At 42.6% G+C, this 24,971-nt stretch overlaps 1 protein-coding gene across 3 annotated transcripts in view; it reads right to left on the reverse strand.

The window, feature by feature from the left end:
* DCBLD2 (discoidin, CUB and LCCL domain containing 2) overlaps positions 1 to 24,971 on the reverse strand; it is a 529,217-nt gene that overhangs the window by 312,070 nt on the left and 192,176 nt on the right. For all 3 annotated transcript variants that reach the window (XM_069204886.1, XM_069204888.1, XM_069204885.1), the window contains exon 3: positions 16,319 to 16,456. In XM_069204886.1, the coding sequence (XP_069060987.1) occupies positions 16,319 to 16,456 (138 nt within the window). The remainder of the gene's footprint in view (positions 1 to 16,318; positions 16,457 to 24,971) is intronic.

Raw genomic sequence — 24,971 nt, forward strand, 5'->3', positions numbered from 1 at the left:
TGTGGCAATCTTGACTGGTGTGCCGCAAATTAGCCAAATTAGTAGTGAATCTACCTCTCAGCTAAAAAATAAGGCCTGCCACTGGTTGTGTTATAATGTTAATTCTAACATTAGGGAATACAGCAACATATTGTTTGTAAGAAGTGTGTGGTGAGTGGGCCCTGCAGCTAAAACCCTGACAGGAGATTGCTTAGTAATCAACTGTAAGTCACATTCACTGGCTAGGCATGTGGTTTGTAGCGGGAATTGCCTCATATCAGGGATGTGAGAATAAAAATCCTCCTGCTTGGTTTTTTCTGTAGGCAGTTGCGATCCAAGCCCCTGATGTCAATAACTATGGGCTTGCGACCGCATTTTGTCGTGACCACATCAAACAGATTTCTCTCCCTGTCAGCTTTAGATTAAAATGTTTGACTACTAGTTACTCCCACTTCACCCCCTGAGCTCTCAGCCAGTAGGTCACCATCACTCTCACCCCTGCCAATTTCGGCTTGGATTGAGCTTAAACAACATCTGGAATCCACTCTAAGAGTCCTCTGCTGGAATGTGGCCAGTGTTAAGGCTAGGTGCTAGGAACCCGAATGGCTACATTTTGTTACCAAGTTTGATGTGGTCATGTTTCAGGAGACTTGGAACCAGGAACTGATTGCCTGAGATGGTTTTGAATGTTTTTGTGTTGCTGCGCCCCCCCTCTCCTGGCAATAGAGCACATGGTGGGCTGGCAACCATCGTCCGCATTTGTAAATAAACTCAAGGTTATACTCAAACTCCTTAGATATGCTGGGACACAGATTTTTTTGGGTGGTCATTTCTTGTGAATTACATTTTGTTGTTGTTAATTTTTAGAACTCAGTCAGGGATTCTGGGTGTCAAATTGACGTCCTAATTCCAAGTTCTTTCCATTCTTGAGGCTAGATCCCTAAGCCACCTCAAGTCTTTTAATGCCATTTGGGGGGGGGGGGGGGGGGGGGGGGGGGGGGATTGATTCTAATGTGAAGCTAGGCATCAACCATATCGATAACAACCCGTTTTTGGTTGAAGATGTCTCCTTCTGCCAGCTAACATCTGACCACAGAGGGAGAACGCTGCTTAATGCTTTGGGACATGCAGGTTTATGGAATATGACATCTATGAGGCCAGGGTTGCTGGTCCAACATCCCACTTTTCTTGGAAGGGGGACCATCATCATCTATGTGTTTGCCTCTCGGTCCTTAGTGGGCATCATCAGAACGGGGTTGGTCCATGAGACCTGCTTCAGTGATCAGAGTCCTACTGATGTAAGGGGGCACAACCTGTTAGTGGCAGCCCTAACCCTGTTCCAGGTCTCAATGATTTGATCCCCCAGGATAAAGGCTTGAGGGTTAAATGGTGTGGCCTTTCAATTCAGAATCTGTTAGAAGCCGTAATTAAGTCCAATCTACATGATATTTTAGAACCTTTATTATCCTTTGATTCATTTGGATCTCCTTTCTCGGTTTTGGACGCTTTCTACGGTTCAAACATATCTATCAATCCTATCATGAGGTAAATGTCTGGATATCAGAAAATTGCTCATACTGGCTGGTTTAATAAGGTTTGCAGGGTGTCAAACAGGCAGCTTTGGAAAACCTTAAATGCTAATGCCTGCAATCAGTCAGAAATTGCAGCTGCAAGGGTGGCCTACTAGAATGCCATCCGTGAACAGAAATCAGCCCTAAAAGAAGCATCCTGGAAACGATTAATTTCTACCTGTAAATCGGGGGATTCCAGGAGATTTTGGTCCATTGTCAATCAGTAGCATCTTTTTGCAGCTGTGCCTGATGCGACTGGTTCCTCTATTACTCCTGAGCCAGTGAGCTGACAAGCTTTGGACATGCACCTGTGTGCCTGTGAGTGGTACGTCACCTGAGAGGAATTTGGAAGCATTTCCAGCAACCCCAGATGAATTTTCTCTGTTCTCTACTGATGGAGGGCTGAACTCAAACACGTGTCTAGAGAAATTCAGCAATGTCTGCCCCAACTTTGGTGAAAAATTACAGATGATTTTGAAGTAAGCGGTAACTGTGAACTGCATTTAACAGGATGCAAAGGGGCGAACTGTGCTGGGATGTGCGGCAACCCCTTCATATGCACTTAAGGGTGTGTCTGCGATTGCTGCCGGGGAGGATCAGTCTTTTCCACTGAAAATCAGTGTTGATGTGACCGAGGTCTGTGCTGCTATCTTAGCCAGCCCCTCCAATAAAGCTACTAGCCCGAATGGGATTCCTATGGACCTTTATACAGCAGAGGTCTTCCTCTGGGCCCCTGTTCTAACAAATTATCTGAATGTGGTTGCCCAAGTTAATATTCTCCCTCTCTTAGAAATCTGCAGTGATCGACCCTGTTTTTAAAAAGGGAACTCATCAGGACCCCAGATGTTGCCGACCCATCTCCTTCTTAGATTCAGTTGTAAAGGTAGTGGAGTGCATCATTCTACAGCACATGCAAAATTGGGCCAGTACTAACAATGTTCCTTGTCTGGCCCAGTACGGATTTAGGGAAGGAAAGGGTACCATGCACCAATGTCTGAATCTCAATTTACTGATCGGTAAATATGTGGTTGCCAAACAGGGAACAATCCACTTAGCATTCATGAATCTGAGTTGTGCTTTTGGCTGGGTAGTCAGCTCAAAACTCTGGCAAAATTTAGTGGCGTTTGGGTTACCTTCCCAACTTGGTGATTCCCTTAGAACACTCCATATAGTTGTTAATGCCTCTGTTAGATACGGGGTGGAAGGAGTGGGAGTGAGGTAGGGGAATTTACAGATTCTTTTAGCCTTCCGCTTGGGGCCAGACAAGGATGTGTGTCGGCACCCATCCTTTTTCTATTATATATCAACAGTTCCGATCCATCGCTTGCGAATGAGAAAGACCTGCCGAAAGTGAAGTCTGCCTTTGTACCTTCTCTGTTGTATGTGGACAACGCAGTATTGTTGTCTCGTACTGAAAATGGCCTCAAAGAGCTTGTTGATTTATACGTTAGTTTTATGGACGAGCTGGGCCTGGATACGAACAGCTAAAAAATCCATTAAATGGTATGTGGGAAGCAGCCTTCTAAATCTAGACCCGTAGCTATCAAGGGGAAGACTGTAACTAGGGTGATGTCATTTTCCAACTTGGGTGTTACTTATGACCACCTAGGTAACTGGAGACCTTGTCTTTTAAATTGTTGCACCCATTTTAGTCAAGCTTGCAGTGCTTTCTTCACATTTACTCCCACAGTTGGTAGTAACCCTGTCTTGCCCCTTTTGCGGATATATAAAATGAAGTGCCTCCCTGTGTTGTTGTATGGAGCTGCTATATGGGGGTTTTGCGATTGAAGGGTCATCCAAAACTAAGGGAATCATTTTTGTAGGAGATTGTTTGATGTGGGCCATCCCACTTCCACGTTCTTCATGCGATTTATTTTTAAACCGTGCAAGGGAAGAAAGGGAGTATAAGGCTCTTGTAAAACTCGTAAAGCATTCTTTTTTCCTTCTGAAAAGAGTGGCTGGTCCGGAGCTCTATCTTAGGTCTGTTAGGCACCCGCATGAGAGATCCCTTTTAACAATGTTTCAGGTGTGTACAATTCGTGGCCATATATGCTTTCCTCCTGGTCAGTTTGACCCAAATATGATTCTGATGTGCCCCGGCGATAGCTGCTCACCTCAGACATTCCTTCCAATGTGACTGCTTGCCACTGAATGCCCAAGCAGCCTATGTTTTATGTACTACGGTGCCCTAAAGGAATCGTTGGTTGATTTGTTTAGTTTATATGCAGTACTTGTATATAATGAGATATTTTGTGTTTTTGTTATATATTTTGTTCATTGGTTCTTTAGGTGAACAGGTAATTTGTTGACACTATGACTGAATTGATTTAATTGTAATAAAGAAATTACGTTTCTGTGAAAAATTGAGGTTTTCACTTGGATATTTGGTTGCATATTTATCCCTGCTGCACATCTTGATTTCTGTACACCTCAGACATTGGAGCATTGTGTTTTATTTTGCAGCTATTATGACTTTTTGCGGCAGAGGTATTTGCTCCCAATCTTGAAGACAAGGGGTTTTCGGAAATATCAGAAAGCATGTACTTGCAAATATTTATTGATCATGTGGTGGCGCTGGCCATTTCCACTCTGCCGAAAAGCGCGTTGTTTTGGAATAAGATGTTGAATTCTTAACTTGCCTGGGTACCTTTTTTGATGTACGAGTGGAATGGATTTCTGGTTTAACTACCTGTCCGTAGTATTGTGTGATATTTAAGCTATCTGAAGTTTTGTTGTGTTTTTTAAAAAGTGTGTCTGGTTTTATGTGTATTTATATTCTTTTGTGATTACTTTTATAAAGATGAACTGAACTGAATTAAAAGTGTAATGCAGACAAAACTGAAATTCAGTTTTTCGGCTAGAATCCTCCGGCAACCTGGCAGATCTGCTTTTGGATTTCGGCATCTGGCCAGAAGCATGGAGGTTTCCTTATTGTTAGTAGATTAATTAATATTTCGCTTTACCCCACAACAATATAAAGTTTGCCATATTCAACATTATTCCTAATTCAAAACTAGGACCCGCTTAACAGTACTCTGATATCAACCATGCAGATATATGCCTCTCCTCAAAGAACATTTCTGTGCAAGAACATCTGAATCCACACATGCTCAGCACTGAGTTTTCAGCTCCATTCTTACACTGTTGCAGAAATATCTAGGTGGTACTGATGATATGTCTAATTTGTTGGCAACTATTCTGCAAACACTAGTGGCCATTAAAACAGCCTCAAACTGGTCTGAGCAGCATAGTGGCGGCAGCTGAGCTGTAGCGCTCCAACATGAGCTGCGGTCGTGAGGACATTTATCCTGCAGATGAGCTACCCAAAACTGACCCCGGACCCCTCTGATACGGAACGGGCTTCCCTAACAGGCGCGAAGGTGAGGGAGACCTCCTGAGCCGTCACAGATCCGGAGGGGGACACGACGCAGCTCCAAGAACTGGCTGCACAAAATGTTGCAGTGGGGTCGAATATACTGAAAATTGAGCATCTGCTCTGCGGCCAGCGTAGAGCAAGTAAAGCGCCTGGTTGGGATGGCCCTTGATACAGGGGGCTTGCTCGAACGACCGGTCGGATGATTCCCCTTGAATGCCGCTGTGAACTTGTGGCTATGGCGGATGAGAGGGACATAGGCGTGTGTCGGCCTCGCTCCGACAACAATCACTGAGGGAGCGATGTGGGGTAGTCTTTGAGGCAGGAGCTTCCATTACCTAGTGGACTTTAGGCCACCCCTGGAGGAGGGCAGAGGAAAGCTCTGATGCCAGGGCAGACTGGTTAAGTCTACATCCTGATGATTAAAGAGAGACATGGACTTGACTAATACAAGTGATAGTACGCACCTCATGGCTGTGGGAGAGACCCCACATATTCAATACTCTTGCTGAGATATAGTGGCTGATTCTGTGTGTTACCCGTGTTTGGTGGTTGATGGTGGCAGTGCATGTGGCTGCTAGTGACATGGAGCCGCAATAGGGGCAGAGGCAATTGTTTGGGTGCCTGTGCCTGAGGGCAGCAGTCTGAGCGGTGGCACCCCCTGAATCTGACTCACTGTTTGAGTGAGACAAGAAGTGGAGAGCTTCTGCCTGCTGATGCAGAGGTGTTGTCCCTGAATCCCTAGACTGGCAAGGCACAAATACCAGAGATGGCAAGTACTAATTCCTCGCAACAAACCCGGGGGAAGCAGCCTAGGGAAGATTGGGAATCACATGCACCGCCACAACGAACCGATGATAAAGGACTAGAATTGCACCCAGCAATAATATTAGCAGCTATCAAAGAAACTTTAGAGAGGAAAATTGAAACTGTGGCAATAGATGTTAATCTTCTATGGGAAGATCATAAGAAGTTGGCAGATAGAGTGGCTGATGCTGAATCGACCCAAGCACAAAAAAGACCCACGATCTTAATTCACAACGAGGGGCGGACCCACCTAGAAAAGAAGTAAATGTACTATGTGACAGGATAGAAGATGCGGATGGCCGCTCGCGTAGAAATAATATAAGAGCGATGGGTCTTCCTGAGAAGGCGGAAGGATCGTCTATGGAGCTGTATATGGAAGATTAGTTGGCACATATAGTGCTGGAAGGGAAGACCTCCAAATGGTTTGCAGAGGAAAGAGCAGAGGAAAGAGCACATAAAGGGCCTATCATGGCCCCAACACCAGAAGCACCACCCAAGTTACAATAATAAGACTCCTCCACTACAAAGACAGAGATGCACTGTTGTAGACGTTAGAAAATACAGCCTGGAAATCAAGAATGCACTGTTGTTCCCGGCGAGGCTCTGCACTCTTGTGGGAGACAAGACACTTATTTTTAAGCCCAAACGGGCATGGGAATGGCTGGACAGAGGGGCTACCCACCCCCTTGAAATGGACGTAAGAAGTGTGCAGAGGATGGCTGGCTGGCGGCTAAGCAAAGACGCAAGCCATGTAAACTGAGCCTGCGTCCAATACAGAAACTTACTCATGATCAGGAGGAAACTGAACAAGCGAAGGTTGTGAAAGAATTGCAGCACCTGAGGGAAGTGTTGTCTGGTACCTGATGGGACATACTCCAGGAAGGCTCAGGGGTAGATGGCTCAAGGTCAACATCCTCCAAGATGGACCCACCCACACCGGTCGTGACGCCAATGTCGTCAGGGGAAATGATCTACAAACACATACTAACATGGATGGATTCCTCAGCCGTAAAATTAATGTTTATTCCTCACCTCCGAGCTGTCCAACACTTAGGTCCCCCCTGATATAAAGGGTTGTTTGTTTGTTTTTTGGGAGTTTTGATTAGTTTGTTTTTGAAGGCCGAATGGCGTACCATGAATTGGGGGATCGGCTAGTTAAATGCCCGCTGTGCATTAAGAAAGAGTGGGTGGGGGTTGAGGGAGATATCAACTTGTTTAAGGGTAGGAGCAGGGGAAGGGAAGAAGTTGCCAGGAAGTTGATACTAGCCAACTGGGACGCTGTCAGTGAAATGATTAGACATGCTAGTGAATAGCATAACAGTACTATCATGAAATGTAGTGGCCTGGGTTATAGAATCGAGTGGGGACTTGTGCATGAAACTCTGGCACGCTACGCGACTGATCTGGTGTTTCTACACAAGACACATATGTGCAGTATTAATGCCCCTGTGTTGATTAGGGAGAAATAAAAACTATTAGGACATGCAGGTACTATACTAAAGGGTCTTGAGGAGTGGCCACTTTAGCCAGGAAGTCCTTCCCCCTTGACGTTACTAAAATATGGAGAGATGCATTGGGCCGTCATATAGTAATAGTGAGAAGATGGGAGTTAGAGCTACTGGCACTTATTTGTGTTTCTATCCCATTAGGCCTTTAATCAGACATACTCAAAGTGTTAAGTAAAGTAGTGACAGAGATTCCACAAGCACTGGCGATCATGGGGGGAGATTTTAATCTGCTAATGGACTCCACTGTAGGTAGGACATATACGGAACAAGTATGAATACCATATGAAGTGAAACGCTGTAGATTTGCTTGAGCGTTGGGCATGGTGAACGTATGTAGATTGCTACATCCTAAAAACACGTTGTACTCGCATTACGCTGACTCACACAATATTCATTCTTGTGTAAACTACATGTTTACCTCTGCAGTATCACCACATAGATTAGTTGGTGCACAATTTAAAGAAAGCAGTATTTCAGATCATTCCCCTCTTGAAATCAAGCGTCAGGCACATACAGCAAGACATATGCGTACTTGGCGGATGGCGGCATGGCGCCTCACCTCTCCACAGAAAGTGGAGGGACTGACTCAAGATACAGACCACTATTTTAATAAGAACGAGGGTGAGATAGTCCTTATGGAAGCATAGAAAGTGACGCTTTGGGGAAAGATTATAGCTAGAGAAGTAGCAGATAAAATGAAGAGAAATTAAAATTGTGAAGTGTTGGAGGAGGAAATACGACGACTGGAGGACATGCATGCTCCATCATCTGTGGATAGTATAGCTAGACAACTAGAAAATGTCATAGCAGAAAAGAAGGCAGTGGCCACAAAGGAGGTTAAATTAATACACCAGGCCCAACAACGCCGAATATATAAAGGCGGAGAAAAGGCAGGGAAACTGCTGGCATGGTTTGTTACCTGGGGAATAGCGAGATCTCAAATAAAAGAAATTAACAACCTTTGAGGAGATAAAATACATACTAGTGTGGATGTAGCAGAGACTGTGGCAGATTATTTGCAGGAGTGCAATAGGGGGAGACGAGTATGCTGCTGAGGAGCTCCAGGCATTTGTGAAAGACTGCCCTTGCAGAATATTGAATAAGACAACAGCTCTGGGTCTGGAGACCGATGTAACGGTGGAGGAGGTAGCGACATAACTTGCACAATTACAATCTGGGAAGATGCCAGCACCTAATGGGCTTCCGGTGGAAGTCTCTCGTCACATGGAGGAGGTCAGTGGTGTTTCACCTGCATAACATGTATGCTAAGCCCTTTAAACAAGGAGTTTTACCTGAGGAAATTAGGACAACAACAGTAATCCTTATCTTGAAGCCTGGGAAACCGGCAGGTAAGTGGGATTCATATAGACCATTATCGATGTTGAATGTGGACGGTAAGATATTGGCAAAAGTTCTCACGAATCGACTGGGGGAGTGATATAAGATCTGATACATCCAGACCAAAATGGCTTTATCCCAGATCGCTCTACCCGCTTTAATCTTAGAATGCTACATAATATTCTGGCAGTTGTATCACGGTTGCAAGTTCCGTTAGCAGTGGTCTCCCTGGGTGCTCATAAAGCATTCAACTTGGTGGAAGGGCCTTTACATGTCTGCAATGTTAGAGAAGATGGGATTTGTTAAAACATTCTAAAATGGATCCACCATACCGCAAGCAAAGGTAAAAGTGAATGGCGTGCTCTCCCATAGAGAGGGGAGCGTGCCAGGACTGCCCTCTGTCTCCGCTATTCACACTAGTTATAGAGCCACAGGTGGAATGGGTGCGACGAGATGCACAGATAGAAGGCTGGAGGTGGGGTTCGTCATGGGAAGAATGTATATCACTGTATGCCAATGATATACTGCTTTATTTGTCAGACCCAAATAAATATATAGATCGAATTAGAGAGATGTTTGAGATCTTTGGGGAATATAATGGACTCCATATTAATTGGGATAAGTCTTTGATATTCCCTCTGAGCACCTGGACAGCGAAGGAACTTCTTCCGTTGCCGCTCAAGATTAAGAGGATGCATTTTAAATATTTGGGTCTCTGGGTCTCTACATCCCCTACCATGCATTACGAGGATATTATAGCGCCAGTGCTAAAGGGTTTGGGAGGAGACATCAAACACTGAGAGACCCTGCTGCTTTCTAGATTGGGTAGGACAGCAGTATTTAAAATGGTGACGCCCCCTAAATTCCTTTATGTACTGCAGAATACCCCTATAGACTACCTCAACGATTCTTCATGGAGGTGGATGTATTAATATGTGCCCTCCTTTGGCAGGGTGGAGCCCAGAGAATAGCACTTGCTCTCCTCCAGCGATCTGTGTATGAAGAAGGGTTAGCCCTCCCTTATCTGCAGAGATATTATGAGGCAGCACCCTTGTCTATAATTAATTATTGGGCATTTTCACCACAGTCACGGCCAGTGTTCTGGATGGATAGAGAGGTGATGGAAGTAGGGGCTACCTCCATGCCTTATCTGAAGGGAAATTAAGGAAGGATGCTCCCCAGCTACAAAACTGACAGTGGAATTATGCCATCAGTTACACAAGGCAATGGGTTGGAAGGATAGACAGACCCCGGGGACCCCACTGTGGTTGGGCACTAGGTTGGCAGGTGTCGCGCCTCATAGGAATTAGTACCCTTGTAGATGTGTGGGGATGCCAATGGAATGGCATCATTCTCACACCGAGTATTCCATGCACCCTTCCCAAATGTTTAGATATCTCCAAATGAGTCAAGCCACGAAAGCACAAATAACTGCAGGGGAGGAAACTATGGAGTCCTCATCTTTGGAGTGTAGGTTACTGGGTTACAGGATCCATCCCCTCCACAAACAGCCTCCCCGCCCCCACCCCGATATTGCATACATATGAGAAATACCCAGAAAGATCTAGATACATTAAGACATAAAAGTCAGATGGATGTTGGAGAGTTGGAGGCTGATGATTGGACAGAGTCAGTACAATTCCCTAAACAGGTAGCGATTAAAGCTTGATACAAACTAATACAATTAAAAGTACTGTATAGAGTTTATTACACCAGAACACATTTACATACTATTGAGGGGATTTCAGACCCCTCCTGCTTGCGTCGGTGTGGGCAACTGGGGACCCTATATAATATTCCCTGGGAATGCCCGACATCAACAGTTTCTGGGAGAAGGTACACCAGTGGCTGGAAGAGACTGCCGGAGTTAAGTTAGAGAGATTGGCCCCACAGACAATTGGGAATATGAACAGCTTTGAATTCCACCTCATATCAACAAACTTTTATAAATCTGGGGTTCCTCTTGGCTAAGAGAGAGAGAGTGTGTTAAGGGGCTGGAGCACCTAAGATATCGCACTGGGAATGAGAAATGGTTATGTGCTATATACAGGAAAAGGACATATTCATAGGTTTAGAATGTCCAAATAAGTTTGATAAAGTATGGGAAGGATGGACATGCAACTTATAATGGGGGTGGGGGGTTTCTTGTATGCTTGAGTTGAAAATCAGTAAAGTATTATACAAGAAAACATAACTGCCTCAAATTGTCCTTTTACCCCACCACTGGAAAAAAAGGCAAATGACTTGATCTAGTCTCAAAGGATTTTGATCATATTCTGTAAGCTCTACCCAGTAATAATGGTAATTTCAAGGGGAGCTCACAAGGTTTTAGTATAATGGAAATGAGAACAGCGATTATCCCGCCCTGAAGCAGGTGATTCCGCTGGTGAATTTCTCCATTTTGGAACAGAAACTCTCTGCAAGGAGGAAATACAAAAATAAAAATAAAACCTAAAAAGTCGTAAGCAGGGGAGTAAAAATATTGTACATTCTCCCCAGAAATTATTTAAGGAATTGAAGCTTACCTTCATAAATGATAAAAGGTTTGTGCTGTTCACAAACATACAGGTTGAAAACCTTAAACTATACCCTAAGTTTTAGAAAGCTTAATTGATTTTTGTTAAGGAGATTACAGCTGTAAGACAACTATTGAAAATAAGGATTTCTTTAAAAAGTCCTTGTGCCTCATTCCAGATACAATCTTTAGTAAAAATCAAGGGGCAAGAACGAACTACAAACCTGGCAGCTTTCCTTATCTCAGACATTTAAAATTCTGTGAATTATGAAAATTTACATCCTACTCAACTACAGACCATTCTGGTCACTTACAGCTAGGAAACTTGTTTTACTTTACTATTCCCCAGGTGGTAGAAATGAGTTGGCATTGTACATAGTCATCATAGTCTTGTTTCCAGAGGAGTAGCCTCGTTGATAAGTCCCAATGCATAGACCTTTCCAACCAAAATTATTTCGCTCTGTTCAGATGAGCACAGGAGACTCAAAGCTTGTTGAGCAATTAAAAGATTAACATTTTCTTTTTCTGCAGTGTTGTGCACCAAATTAATATCATGGGTACATCCAAATCTGAATCTAACCAATCTAGACCATTTAAAAATGAAAGGGTTTAGCACTGAGGTTCCCATCCTACTGATCTTGGCAATTACCTATAGCTTGAGGGGACGGGGGTGGAGTTCTGTATAGGGGCTCACCTCTCACTCCTTTTTTGATCCTCTACGCTTGGAGATTTGTGTTTCATGTTGTGTTCTTCTTTACTGAGTTGATCCACGTGGCCCCTCCTTCGGGTGGGGCCCTCACGACTGGCATGCTTGGCGCCTTTGTTTGGTTTTTGTCTTACATATTTAATTTGTTGTTTGACACATTGACACAACCACACCAGTACAGACATACGAGGGCGCATGGAGCTGTAGATGCCTTCCATGTGGTAGGCGGTTGTCACAACATGACAAACATGATGTTAAAACTGGTTACCCTAAAGGTACAGGGCCTTAACTTCCCCATAAAACGCAGGGCACTGACCAACTGGCTGCATCGATGAGAGATTGATACTGCATTCCTCCAAGACACGCACCTCCTTAGGGAGGACACCAAATGTCTGTGCTCTTATTGGTAGCCCACACAATACCATTCCACTCACACCTCAAACACAAGGAGTAGGCATGTTGTTCCGGCGAGAGTTCCTCTATTTCAACCCGATACCATGTATAGGGATACAGGGGACATGTGGTGGGCAACAGAGGAACTTTTTCACCCTCCATAATAACACTTGCCTCTGTTTATGGCCCCCGCCACAGAAGACAAATCCTTCTATAATGATCTCTTCCCGACAGTTTCTCTCTTTACACAGGGTGCCATATTCTTAGGAGGGGATCTCAATGCCACACTTGATCCACGTGTTGATCTCTCCCACACGCAACCGGGCAATACACGCATATCCACAGCCTTGCTCAAAGCCATATCCGACCTTTCTCTAAAGGATGCATGGAGACAATTACACCACCATGAACGTGATTACACGTTCTACTCCAATGTCCACAAAACATATTCACACATTGACTATTTCTTGCTTTACAGTACACTACACCTCGACTGCTGGATTCATAAATCAAGGATAATTCTTATTCAATCATACAACTGTGTCCCTGGAAATACAGCTTGATGCCCCTCTGCCCCCTTTCCCATGCCCATGGGTTTTAAACGATCTAGCATTCCGTGACCAGTCCCTTCACGATCGAATAAAAGATACCCTTGAACATTATTTTACAGATAATTATACTAGAGACATGCACCAGTGTTTCTATGGGGTACGTTGAAGGGCGTCCTCCAAGGAGAACTAATATCACACATGCAGTGTTCAAGAGGACAGCCAAACTCCGTAGGTAGGAATTATTAGAGACCAACCTCTCAGAGGCGGAAACTTGCCACAAGAATCAGGGCACAATTTGGACTGTGAGAGACCTCCATAACATACAAGGGGAACTAGAGCATCTCTTGACGGAAGAAGCAGCCAAGAAACTTCTTTATATTGGCTAAATCTACTATGAGTGGGGGGACAAAACTGAAAAATTGTTAGCTCGCAAAATATGCCTACATTCCACAAACAATAACATCCATAAAATCCGACACAAGACGGGCTGCTCTTTCCTCACAACACCGGACATAACAACGGCCTTCTACGACTATTACTCAGCTCTCTACAAGGCCCAAAGTTTAGAGGAACATGTTCAGGACACATAATTAGACAGTTTAATCCTCTTGTGTGCAGCGAAGAATTGCTTCAGCCTGAATCAGGTATCAGTCCAGATGAGGTTAGGTCAACTCGCTGCCCACACGCAAAGCGACCGGTCGTGACTAGTTTCTGGGTACCTTTTATAAAGCTTTCATCCATATTCTGGTGGGTCCCGTGGCCTGAGGTTTTAACCATTTTTTAACCACTAGCTCTGTCACCGTAACAATGTTTTAAACCCATGTTACACTGCTCATCAAGCCACATAAACCCCCAACCAAGTGTGCTTCATACCGTCCAACTGCACTCCTCAATTGCGACGTGAATTTTTTTTTTTTTTTTACATCTATCACAGTAAAGCACCTCCAACAAATACTGCCAACTATCATAGTTCCACAACAATCATGTTTCATTCATAACCATCAGGCTGATAACAATAAGCGTTTAACAGTGGCCCTTATGGAAGTGGCGGAACGTACCCATCAACCTCTGGTCCTCCTTTACCAAGACATGGGAAAAGCGTTTGATAGAGTGGGCTGAGCATATCTCTACAAACTATTGGCCAAAATCCACTTAGGGCTCATTCAGGCCACCTTTCGTAGGTCTATAGCGAAATTGAAGATCAATGGGATTCTCTCCCCTACTTTCTCCCTTACAAGGGGACCACACCAGGGTTGCCCCCTCTGCCTCTCCATTTTTGCACTTTCCATGGAACCCTTAGTGGCAAAAACCCAACACAACCCTGACATTCATGGTATAAGAGTGGGTGGCAGGGAACACAAATTGGCCCTCTTCGCTGATGATATCCTATGCTTCCTTATCCATCATGCCACTTCCGAAGGTTCGTGCAGCTATGGAACGAGATGAAACAGCTCTTGAATCTCTTTTCCACTCAAACATTCAATATAAAGGCATCTCACTGCTCTATAGCTGTATACTTACCCTCCTGCTAGTCAAGAAACATGCATATATGATACAATGGGAACTAGGAACTGAAATTTCTGAGGACATGGAGAGATATATGGCAGAGGGCGTCTAGTTTATCCATATATCTCGGTCATAAAGAAAATGCTTACAAACTCGTCACACAATGGTATCTGATGGCTGTACAACTACACAAAATGTTTGGGAGTTCTGACTCTTGTTGGAAGGGTTGCAGTTAATGGGGCACATTTCTACACACCTGGTGGGCTTGCTCATTATTACAATCCTTTTGGGACGAAATACTCCATAACATATACATCATCACTAATATCAAATTGCCCCATGACCCTTTGTTGGTACTCTTAGGCAACTCTGGCGTAGAGAGAGCTCTTCCCACCACAACCTCCAGAGGTCAATTTCAATCACATCTCTTACTAGCGGCACACCTCTTTGTAGCACACATCTGGAAACAGCCCCATGCTCCCATTGTTAATTTATGGTGGGCAAATTACGGAACATATATGCTATGGAAAAGCTCACTGCAGTGCTCAGAAATCGACAGGCTAAATTCGAAGCTACATGGTGTCCCTTTATCACATACATTCAGTGCCAGAACAGGACAGGGGGCTTACATCGTACTATTTTTAAGACACGACAAGTCTCGGATATATGGGTCCTCTCACTTTCAGAATCAGCAGAGGATTCTCCATGACTCAACTACAGTTTACCTACCCATGCTAAATGTAACTGTTTTCCAGCAGGCTAAATCATCCTAGATGGAACTGAAGTTGATCTCTCTCTGGGGGTTCATGTCTCTGTCTCTATTTACCGGGAGATTGGGGGAGTGGAACTGTGGATGGCCAATGAGTTGGATTTATGGCAAAAATTATGACGCTGTCTACCTTTCTTCTATATTAGATTTATTACCTTACTACGATGTATGCTGGATGCCTAGTCAAATATGTCTTATGTTTCATTCATCAATATGCAAAATAAAGTTGTTAAAAACAAAGAATGAAAGGCTTTGATGCAATCCCTCATTTTCCCAAAGCAAACACCTTCAAGTTAAATGTTGTGGACTCAGATGCTCCTCTTGGTCCATCCCCTATGTTTGGAGATTCACTCTCAAAATCTATACTGACCAAGGCAAAACAGATGGTTGTGAGTTTTGATGTAATTTAGAGAGTAGTGAATAAAACCATCAACTCCACGTTGCCATATAAAAAAAACTACCAGTTTTCTGGCCATGGCTCCTATCTGTGTTAAAAACGTGATTTATTGTGCTTTCATTTAGCAATTACGTAGACATTACAAGTTGCAATCGTGATTTATTCCAAACAACTCATACAATAGTGGTTGCTCACATCCTTGGTACCAAGACCAATCTCACAATCCCATCTGATAGAACTATTTGACCTTTCTCATCTGTAGTCCCCCAATTTTGCTGAAAAACTCCAGGGCTTATTTCTGTTAGCTACCACCATTCTTTGTAAATTCCAGGCCGTTCGGACAGAATGGGTGATGCATGACTAATGCTCTCGCTCAGTGACTGAACACCACTAACAGTAGTATGTCAGTTACCAGGGTTTACTTTTGCTGGCTAATGCGCTTCCATGTATATTGTGTGCCGTTTGATCACTCTTTATTGCAGGCCAAGTTAGCTTTTCTACCAATAGTGCCCCAGGGTAGAAATATTTGGACTGGAAATACGTTAAAATAAAGTTAAGGATTCCCTTTGCTTTGTCGTTTACAAATACATTAAATAATGCCCCCACAAGAGCTTGACGCACAGTCACTGTAACTTCACCTTCTGATCTACTATTGTGCTATTTACCATTACATGCTTGTATATCTGTCTAACATTGGAATTCTTTTAAACTGCTATGAAAGTTTCCATAGTCACCGAAGGGTGGTTCTTCAAAACTGGAGAAACAGGGAGCCAGCCACAAGAGACGTGATATTTAAGCAAATCTGCAACAGCATTCACATTTAATTTAAATCCATCAAGCATTGGGGGGGGGGTGAGCTACATTGAACTATTCATTCTGAATAAAAACAAAATGCAAAATACTACCTGTATTTTTTGTAGTTGAGTAGGAGGCTAGAAAGCCACGACCGGAAATGTGAGTTCCACTCATGAATTGTACTGTAACCTCATGGCTTTTGGACTCAATCAAGTTTTCCAGATGAAACACATGACCACAATATTTACCTAGAAAACACAAAAGAACAATGAGCAATTTGAGTGTGCTTATAGTTGATGTGAGTTGAGGTACAATGCATGTGCGGAGTACAAACATCAGGGCAGGATATCTTATAATAAACAGATACTAACATCCTCATTTTCTCTTTTAGAGGCAAGTACCTATTACACACATGTTCAGTACAATCGTTCAGAGGAATGACTATCTTCAAAGCTTTGCCTGAGGACCCAAGACAACATACTTCATTTAGGGGAAATCTAAAGACCCATCTATTCAAAGCCTATTCTTAATATTATTAATGATTCAATCATTATCAACTTTCTATACCCTCTCTTGTATGCTTTTACCTTGTGTATATTATTCTAACTTACTCTTCACTCCTTTAATGTAATTTTCAGTTTATTTGTAAAGAGTATCATTGCCCTGGGAGCTAGGTCTGAATTATATCAATACTAAAAATAAATCCATACTTAAAAAGAGCATTTTTAACATGTCACAGACATTTTACCAGTGTGGTGATAATAAAGGTCCAGATTCAAAAATGTTTTGTAGAAAAGTTGTAAGCTTACACAAGAGAGATTTATCCCTGTGATTTGCATTGGCTACTGACCTTTCAGTAGCTCACAAAGAAACAATGGAGTATGCACGAAAATCTCCTTGTAAATTTCAGTATTGTGTCTGCATGGTGACCAATCTGCTAGATTGTTCCAGTTAAAAATGTGCATGTTCCACATGTATTTGAATGTTACATTCTCCTGCACAGGGAAAATATGTTCCTATGAAGAAATCCTTTGCCCTTTTGCCCCAGGAGAACTTATGTGTTCCCATTCCCTAAAGAGGAAAATGTACCTATAACTTCTTTTTAGAGGAGCAGTTTTCCATACAGTTACAAGACTGGTACCAACTGAATATGCACTTGTTAGGTCAACTGGTCTCACTTTGCCAATGGTTGTTGGCAAGATTGCTCCAACACTGGCAAAATCAGTAACAGTAGGTCAGCTTGGAATATTATTTTCTATAATTCCAGGTTGTCCACCACATTAAGTAAACATGCATCATGAGGTATAATATGCCACATAAGAGGTCTTGTTGCACCTGGTAACTTAATTCAGTGCTTTTTTTTTTAATAAAGCATCCATAATGTTAAGACATAGTATCTTAGAAGGTAACAGGATGAATTATTTTAAATACATTTCTCTTTATGAAGATGTTGAAACTTTGAGGGCAGTCTGCATCAGTGCTAAAACATGCGCCGAGATTTGAAGTGTTTTTGATGACAAAAACATTTTTCCTAATTCTCCAGGTAAAAATGTCTGCTAACGTATTTCTAATGAGGTACTCTCTTTCTCTTGTCAAATTTGTAGTTACCAAATTGTTTATTTTTTGTCTTTTCTTTGAATGTTGTGGAAGTCGGTGTCAAAAGTATCTAAGCTTTGGGAAGTTTGGAATCTATTTTTTAGTCGATTCTTTAATCCTTTCTTATGAACCTGATGGTTTCCGGGTGTTTTGGGTAAACGATCCAGTTCTTCTTCTGCTTGGCCTTGCTCTGTTTTTGATCCCTTTCTTGGCTTCCCACGAAGCTGCAAGGAGCTAATTTGTCAAGTAATGGTGATCTTATATCAATTTTAGGTACTGAGAAGTCTTTCCCATTTGCAGGTTCTGGAAAAACATCTATGAAGGATATTCAGCCTCTGTAGCCTCCTCCATGGTGAATAGCTAGATCATCACATATTGAATCCAGGGTTTCCATTTTGTTTATACAGGGAGTGCAGAATTATTAGGCAAATGAGTATTTTGACCACATCATCCTCTTTATGCATGTTGTCTTACTCCAAGCTGTATAGGCTCGAAAGCCTACTACCAATTAAGCATATTAGGTGATGTGCATCTCTGTAATGAGAAGGGGTGTGGTCTAATGACATCAACACCCTATATCAGGTGTGCATAATTATTAGGCAACTTCCTTTCCTTTGGCAAAATGGGTCAAAAGAAGGACTTGACAGGCTCAGAAAAGTAAAAAATAGTGAGATATCTTGCAGAGGGATGCAGCACTCTTAAAATTGCAAAGCTTCTGAAGCGTGATCATCGAACAATCAAGCGTTTCATTCAAAATAGTCAACAGGGTCGCAAGAAGCGTGTGGAAAAACCAAAGCGCAAAATAACTGCCCATGAACTGAGAAAAGTCAAGAGTGCAGCTGCCACGATGCCACTTGCCACCAGTTTGGCCATATTTCAGAGCTGCAACATCACTGGAGTGCCCAAAAGCACAAGGTGTGCAATACTCAGAGACATGGCCAAGGTAAGAAAGGCTGAAAGACGACCACCACTGAACAAGACACACAAGCTGAAACGTCAAGACTGGGCCAAGAAATATCTCAAGACTGATTTTTCTAAGGTTTTATGGACTGATGAAATGAGAGTGAGTCTTGATGGGCCAGATGGATGGGCCCGTGGCTGGATTGGTAAAGGGCAGAGAGCTCCAGTCCGACTCAGACGCCAGCAAGGTGGAGGTGGAGTACTGGTTTGGGCTGGTATCATCAAAGATGAGCTTGTGGGGCCTTTTCGGGTTGAGGATGGAGTCAAGCTCAACTCCCAGTCCTACTGCCAGTTCCTGGAAGACACCTTCTTCAAGCAGTGGTACAGGAAGAAGTCTGCATCCTTCAAGAAAAACATGATTTTCATGCAGGACAATGCTCCATCACACGCGTCCAAGTACTCCACAGCGTGGCTGGCAAGAAAGGGTATAAAAGAAGGAAATCTAATGACATGGCCTCCTTGTTCACCTGATCTGAACCCCATTGAGAACCTGTGGTCCATCATCAAATGTGAGATTTACAAGGAGGGAAAACAGTACACCTCTCTGAACAGTGTCTGGGAGGCTGTGGTTGCTGCTGCACACAATGTTGATGGTGAACAGATCAAAACACTGACAGAATCCATGGATGGCAGGCTTTTGAGTGTCCTTGCAAAGAAAGGTGGCTATATTGGTCACTGATTTTTTTTTGTTTTGTTTTTGAATGTCAGAAATGTATATTTGTGAATGTTGAGATGTTATATTGGTTTCACTGGTAATAATAAATAATTGAAATGGGTATATATTTTTTTTGTTGAGTTGCCTAATAATTATGCACAGTAATAGTCACCTGCACACACAGATATCCCCCTAACATAGCTAAAACTAAAAACAAACTAAAAACTACTTCCAAAAATATTCAGCTTTGATATTAATGAGTTTTTTGGGTTCATTGAGAACATGGTTGTTGTTCACAAATAAAATTAATCCTCAAAAATACAACTTGCCTAATAATTCTGCACTCCCTGTATATTGATTAATCATCATCCCTTGCTCTAAAAAAATAGATTTTTACAAAGCCAAAAACAAATAATCTCTAGAACACCAACGTTTAGAAAAAAGTACTATTAAAAAGTAACACCCATGAAATCATGAATTCCATCCAGAAAACATCTTGAGAATCAAGATGTTGAAGTCTATTATCTGGGCGCTTTCCTTAATCTAAGGATTTACTTTTTTGTATTTTTCATTGTGATGCCCCAAGTGCAACAGCCATACCCGAATGTGGAACTCATGCTCATTGTATGTGTTTCTTAACCAAGCTGCACCCAACTGAAGAGACCAAACTAGGACGAAACTGGCCTTGGGTTGCTTGTGTTCCTGTTCAGAGGGAACCCAACTTAGCAGTCTGGGCTGGATGGATCCTATTAGTGCAGGACCAAGCTGATGTGCATTCAGCGGGCTCTAATCTGATATTGCATGGTGGGCAAAAAACGATGGACTGCAACATGGCATTGAATAATTACTAGGGACTAACATTCAGTTAAGAATTCTATCCATCAATTTCTTGTATTTTAGAATTCAGAAATATGCAAAGCATGAGCAACCACAATAGATTCACATTGTAAACACCTGACTGTTAGTAATAGTATCACGATATCAGCACAGAGCCAGTTCTTGGCTTTTGTGGAAGATTTAAAGTCTTGCGGAAGCAATTTCAAAGTTCATGGAGACAGTGTCAAAAACTAGGGGAGCATATTCAAGGGGCACTATGGTGTTGATCCTTAAATCCATTTCACAAATCAGTCTGGTAATTTGCATCTGGAGTCCAAAATATTTTGCCTTTTTTGTAAAAAAAAAAAAAAAAAAAAAAAGGAAAATGAATAGTATTAAAGTTGGAAACAGTGGTATAGCTCTTCATGCTAATAAAGATCATTTGAATTTGAAATCCTATTCTTTTAACATGCATTTCGGACTTGTACGCTACTTGGCAGTGTTCAGCTTATCTACATGCCTGTATACACACAGTGACAAGCTAAATAGAACCACATGCTATCCCCAGGCTTTCTTCCATGAATTTATAGCCTTTTTTCAACCATTACTGCTTTGTATTACATTTGTATGCATATGTCAATGTAAATGCCCACACATACAAAACTAGAGCTCAACTATTCGTAGAAAAATAATAATGCTGAAAAGGTTTCTTCATTTCCCATAAGCCCAAATACCATCATCCTTCCATGCAGTACAGTATTAGAAAAATATTCCTTAAACTATACTTGTCTCTAAGCATCTGGTGTTCTTAAAAACAACATACAAAGCTGCCTCAAAATAAGATTATGTTGCCCTTTCGTAGCCCAAGAGTTCACAAAATTGCCTACGAATGATAGACTACATTAGTTTTTCATAAACGCTGCCATCCTCTATTAGGACTGACGAAATATCTTCAGGCATGTTCAACAAGTCTCTGCAGTAGCTTACCACAAAGGCCTGTACGGGCAGTTTTCATGGAGTCTTACCACCCACTGTGAGATAAACCAATCCGCTCCTCTTGTTGAAGGAACAACGGTCACTTCTGAGACAAGAAGGCCTAGGTACAGTTCTGCTGTAAAGAGGAGTGCTCCTGCTGAACTGGGTTTCCTCGACGTGCCCCATTTTTCTGCTCATATAAAGGTCCCTCGAGGCGGGGAGGGGGTTTGTATTCAGGTGCTCACTGGGGAAACTACATCTAGGGTGTGAGAGGGAAGGCCATTAGGTTGTCCTCAGTATTGGTCTGACGTAAGATTATCAACAGCAAAGTAACAGGCCCAGGGTGCGGGGAAGCCAGGAAGAACTATTTTCATGGTCGGGGTGCCAAAGTTGCTGTTAGAATCTCTTTAAACCCAGGACTCTCTGATAAATAAGGCCATCTACTAGCTGAGAGTTCAGCGCAATTGCCTCTCTGTCATCAGAGCGGATATTGTAGAAGCTGTAAGACACAGTTCGCAAGGGTAAAATTTTGGTTTTATCTCTATCCTTCTTATTGACAAGCTGCTAGCGACCAACCTTATTGACATTGAACTGCAAACTTGTTATCTCAGGAATCCTCAAGGGGTGGGCATTAGGCTAAAACAATCTCTGCCTGTTACTACTACACCCAGAATTTCTAGGGAAATAGTAGGGGGGAAAGGTAGATCTTTGCAAATTAAACATTCTTGCTCTCGCAGATAGTAATTCCCCTGACTTGAATGCTATTGATTGACAATCCACTAAATCCTATGCTGCAAATTTACCAGTGGCCCTGTGAGGAGGGATGGTGTGTCTGTTGGGCCTGTTGATTGTGGGACAGGGGAAAAGGCTCAGAGTAATATGCCCACCACTACAGAGGCTAGAGCTAAGCTGTCTATTATGTCTTGGAATCTGGCAGGGTTGAGTTGTAAATTAATGGACCATGAGGGGGCCGCTTATGTTAATAAACAAGATATATGCATATTTCAGGAGACTTGGGCATTGACCCTAGTCTCCTTGGATGATTTTCTATCTTATTATGTAGAAGCACAGCCCACTGCTGGGGGTAGCAGCCTGGCGAAGGGAGGCATTCTGATATTGATAAATAAACTACAGTGCACCCACTGGATCTATTAGGCATCCAGCTTGAATTTAAGCAAGGCTTTAGGCTTGCAATAAGTAATGTATATGCTAGATTAATATCACGGAGTGCAGAGTCTTGGACCTTGGCCCAACTGATTGAATTTACAGACACATTGCACTATTCTTTTAATTTAGTGGTTGCTGGCGATGTTCATTGTTCATTTGAACCCTCTCATTATAGTAGGGATTTGACTGCAGACGAGGATGAATATTGGGGTATCCCACAACTGATGGGAAAACAACTGTCTACTTGTTTGCGTGCTGCCCTTCAGTTAACAGCGCTATGTTTCAAGCAAGGACTAAGGGCCTGTAATGGCAATACGTACACCTATCAATGTTATTCTCCTACCTTCAAGCATGGCCAGCTGACTAGCGTCATTGATTATTTTCTAGTAGATGTTAGATTGTGGTCTATGCTGGAAGATATGAAGGTTGATTTTTGCCATAACAGCGATCATAGTTCTTTGCTTCTTACCTTGCGCAGTGATGTATTTATGAGATCACAGAACAATTATTCCACTGTGGTGCCCGAGCCACTACTGGCTAATGACTATAAACGTGTAACTTAGCTAAAAGTGATGTCAAACCCTTATTTGCATAAGGAGAATTATAATTTGTTTATTGATGCCTTTTCTAACTATGAGGAGTATGAGGTTGAAAACATTCCATTCCTCAATATCCATGAGACCCTGGTTTCTAAACTACAGTGCCTCTACACACACACACACACACACACACACACACAAATGAGAATAAGTGGTTTAGCAATGATTGTCCAAAAGCAAAATCAGCCCTGAAGATAGCGGCCGTGTCTCGTTCCCAGGGGATGATGAGGATGGCCAGAGTTGCATACAATAAGGCCGTAACGCATGCAAAGAAAAAGTGGGGAGATACTCTTTGGGAAAATTTGCTTCAAGCAAGCAGCATAAATGTTAACAGGACCTTCTGGAAGTTACTCTCCCTAAGTCAAAATGAGGGAGGGAGTTTAAACCATTATCATATTCAACCAGAGAGTTATAATATCTTTACACTCTATACAGTGATACATCTAGTGACGACTCCTCTTTTCTGAGGCAGTTCGAATTGAGCCCCTTGTCAGGAGGCTCTGGGGCAGGGTATAGCAGTCCTGATGACCGTATTGTTTTTACCTTTGGAGAAACTAGAGCTGCAATAGCTTCCTTGAAATCTTCCAAAGATCCTGGTCCTGACAAAATACAAGGGGATCTATACAAATCTGAGCCGGTAATCTGGTCTAGTTACATTAATACGATAGCCAATGCTGTAGCAGCTGGGGACCCTATTCCTGCCACTTGGAAGAGGGCTGAAATATTAACCATATATAAGAAGGGTGACGTGAGCTCCCCTGCTAATTATAGACCTATCAGCCTTGTTGAAAACTTATCTTTGCAAAGCAGGTTCTGGATAGGCTTTTAGAGTGGGTTGATGCTACCATGTGCTGCCCCCCCCTTCAGGTGGGTTTTTGACTGTAGACCAAGTCTTCCAACTTACTCTTTTATACTTGACATATGCACATCTTGCCAAACAAAGTCTGTATGTTGCTTTTGTGGACCTTCAGTCTGCTTTTGATTTGGTTCCTAGGAGGAAACTATGGGAGGTTTTAGGCAAAGGGGGTATACCCAGGAACTTAATTCATCTTTTAGTGCTGCTCCACAAAGGTACTTACGCTCGGGTAAGATGAGGCAAACAGGGAAAATTGACTATATCCCTATACAGCGGGGGGTTTGCCAAGGTTGCGTCTGGGCACCATTACTATTTACTTTATATATAAACGGGGTGGTGCAATACGTGTTCTCTTGCCAGAATGATGCCTCTGCCCTAAATGCTCAAAAAATCCCCATATTACTTTTTGCGGATGACTCTCCCCTTATTTCTAAAACACCGAAAGGGTTACAGACTCTTGTCAATAGGTTTACAGCTTTTTGTGCAGAGCATGGGTTGGAACTGAATGTCAGCAAAACAAAACTGATGGTACCTCAAATATACTGCTACCTCTGGTGCAGAGGTGTGGGGCTATTGGGAAGCTCTTAAACTGTCTGTGAGAGAAAATATCTTTGTTAGAGGACTACTTGCTTGTCCAGACAGTACCCCTCTGGTTCCCATTTATCTTGATCTTGGCCTTAAATGGATTCCAGACACACAAGTTTTAAAATCTCTGTTATACTGGGGAAGTATATGGACCACACCGGAACTAAGTACTTACAGAAATTCACTTCTTGATTTTTTAAAAAGACCTAATGTAGACTCTATCCTATGGTTTAAGCTTCTGTCAAACTGGTTCCGTATCCTGGGTCTTTAAAGTTTTTGGGAGAATCCCCAGGGTTTTAAGAAAATCCAGATGCAATCCCTGAAATCAGTTTATTGGGCCTATATTAGGAACAATCACCTTTTTGCTACAACCCATTCTTTGCTTCTTACCTTGCGCAGTGATGTATTTATGACCAATCAATTTCTTGACTTCAAGTGGCACCCCCGGTACAAGTCTTTTTTTAGATATCATTCCTGAACCCCTTGTTAAGAGCTTGAATATTTGTTTTCGTAATGGGTGTCTGACACTAACGTCTTTGACAAGTAGATGGCGG

This window comes from Pleurodeles waltl, chromosome 8, assembly GCF_031143425.1.
Source record: "Pleurodeles waltl isolate 20211129_DDA chromosome 8, aPleWal1.hap1.20221129, whole genome shotgun sequence".
NCBI classification, from domain to species: Eukaryota; Metazoa; Chordata; class Amphibia; order Caudata; family Salamandridae; genus Pleurodeles; species Pleurodeles waltl.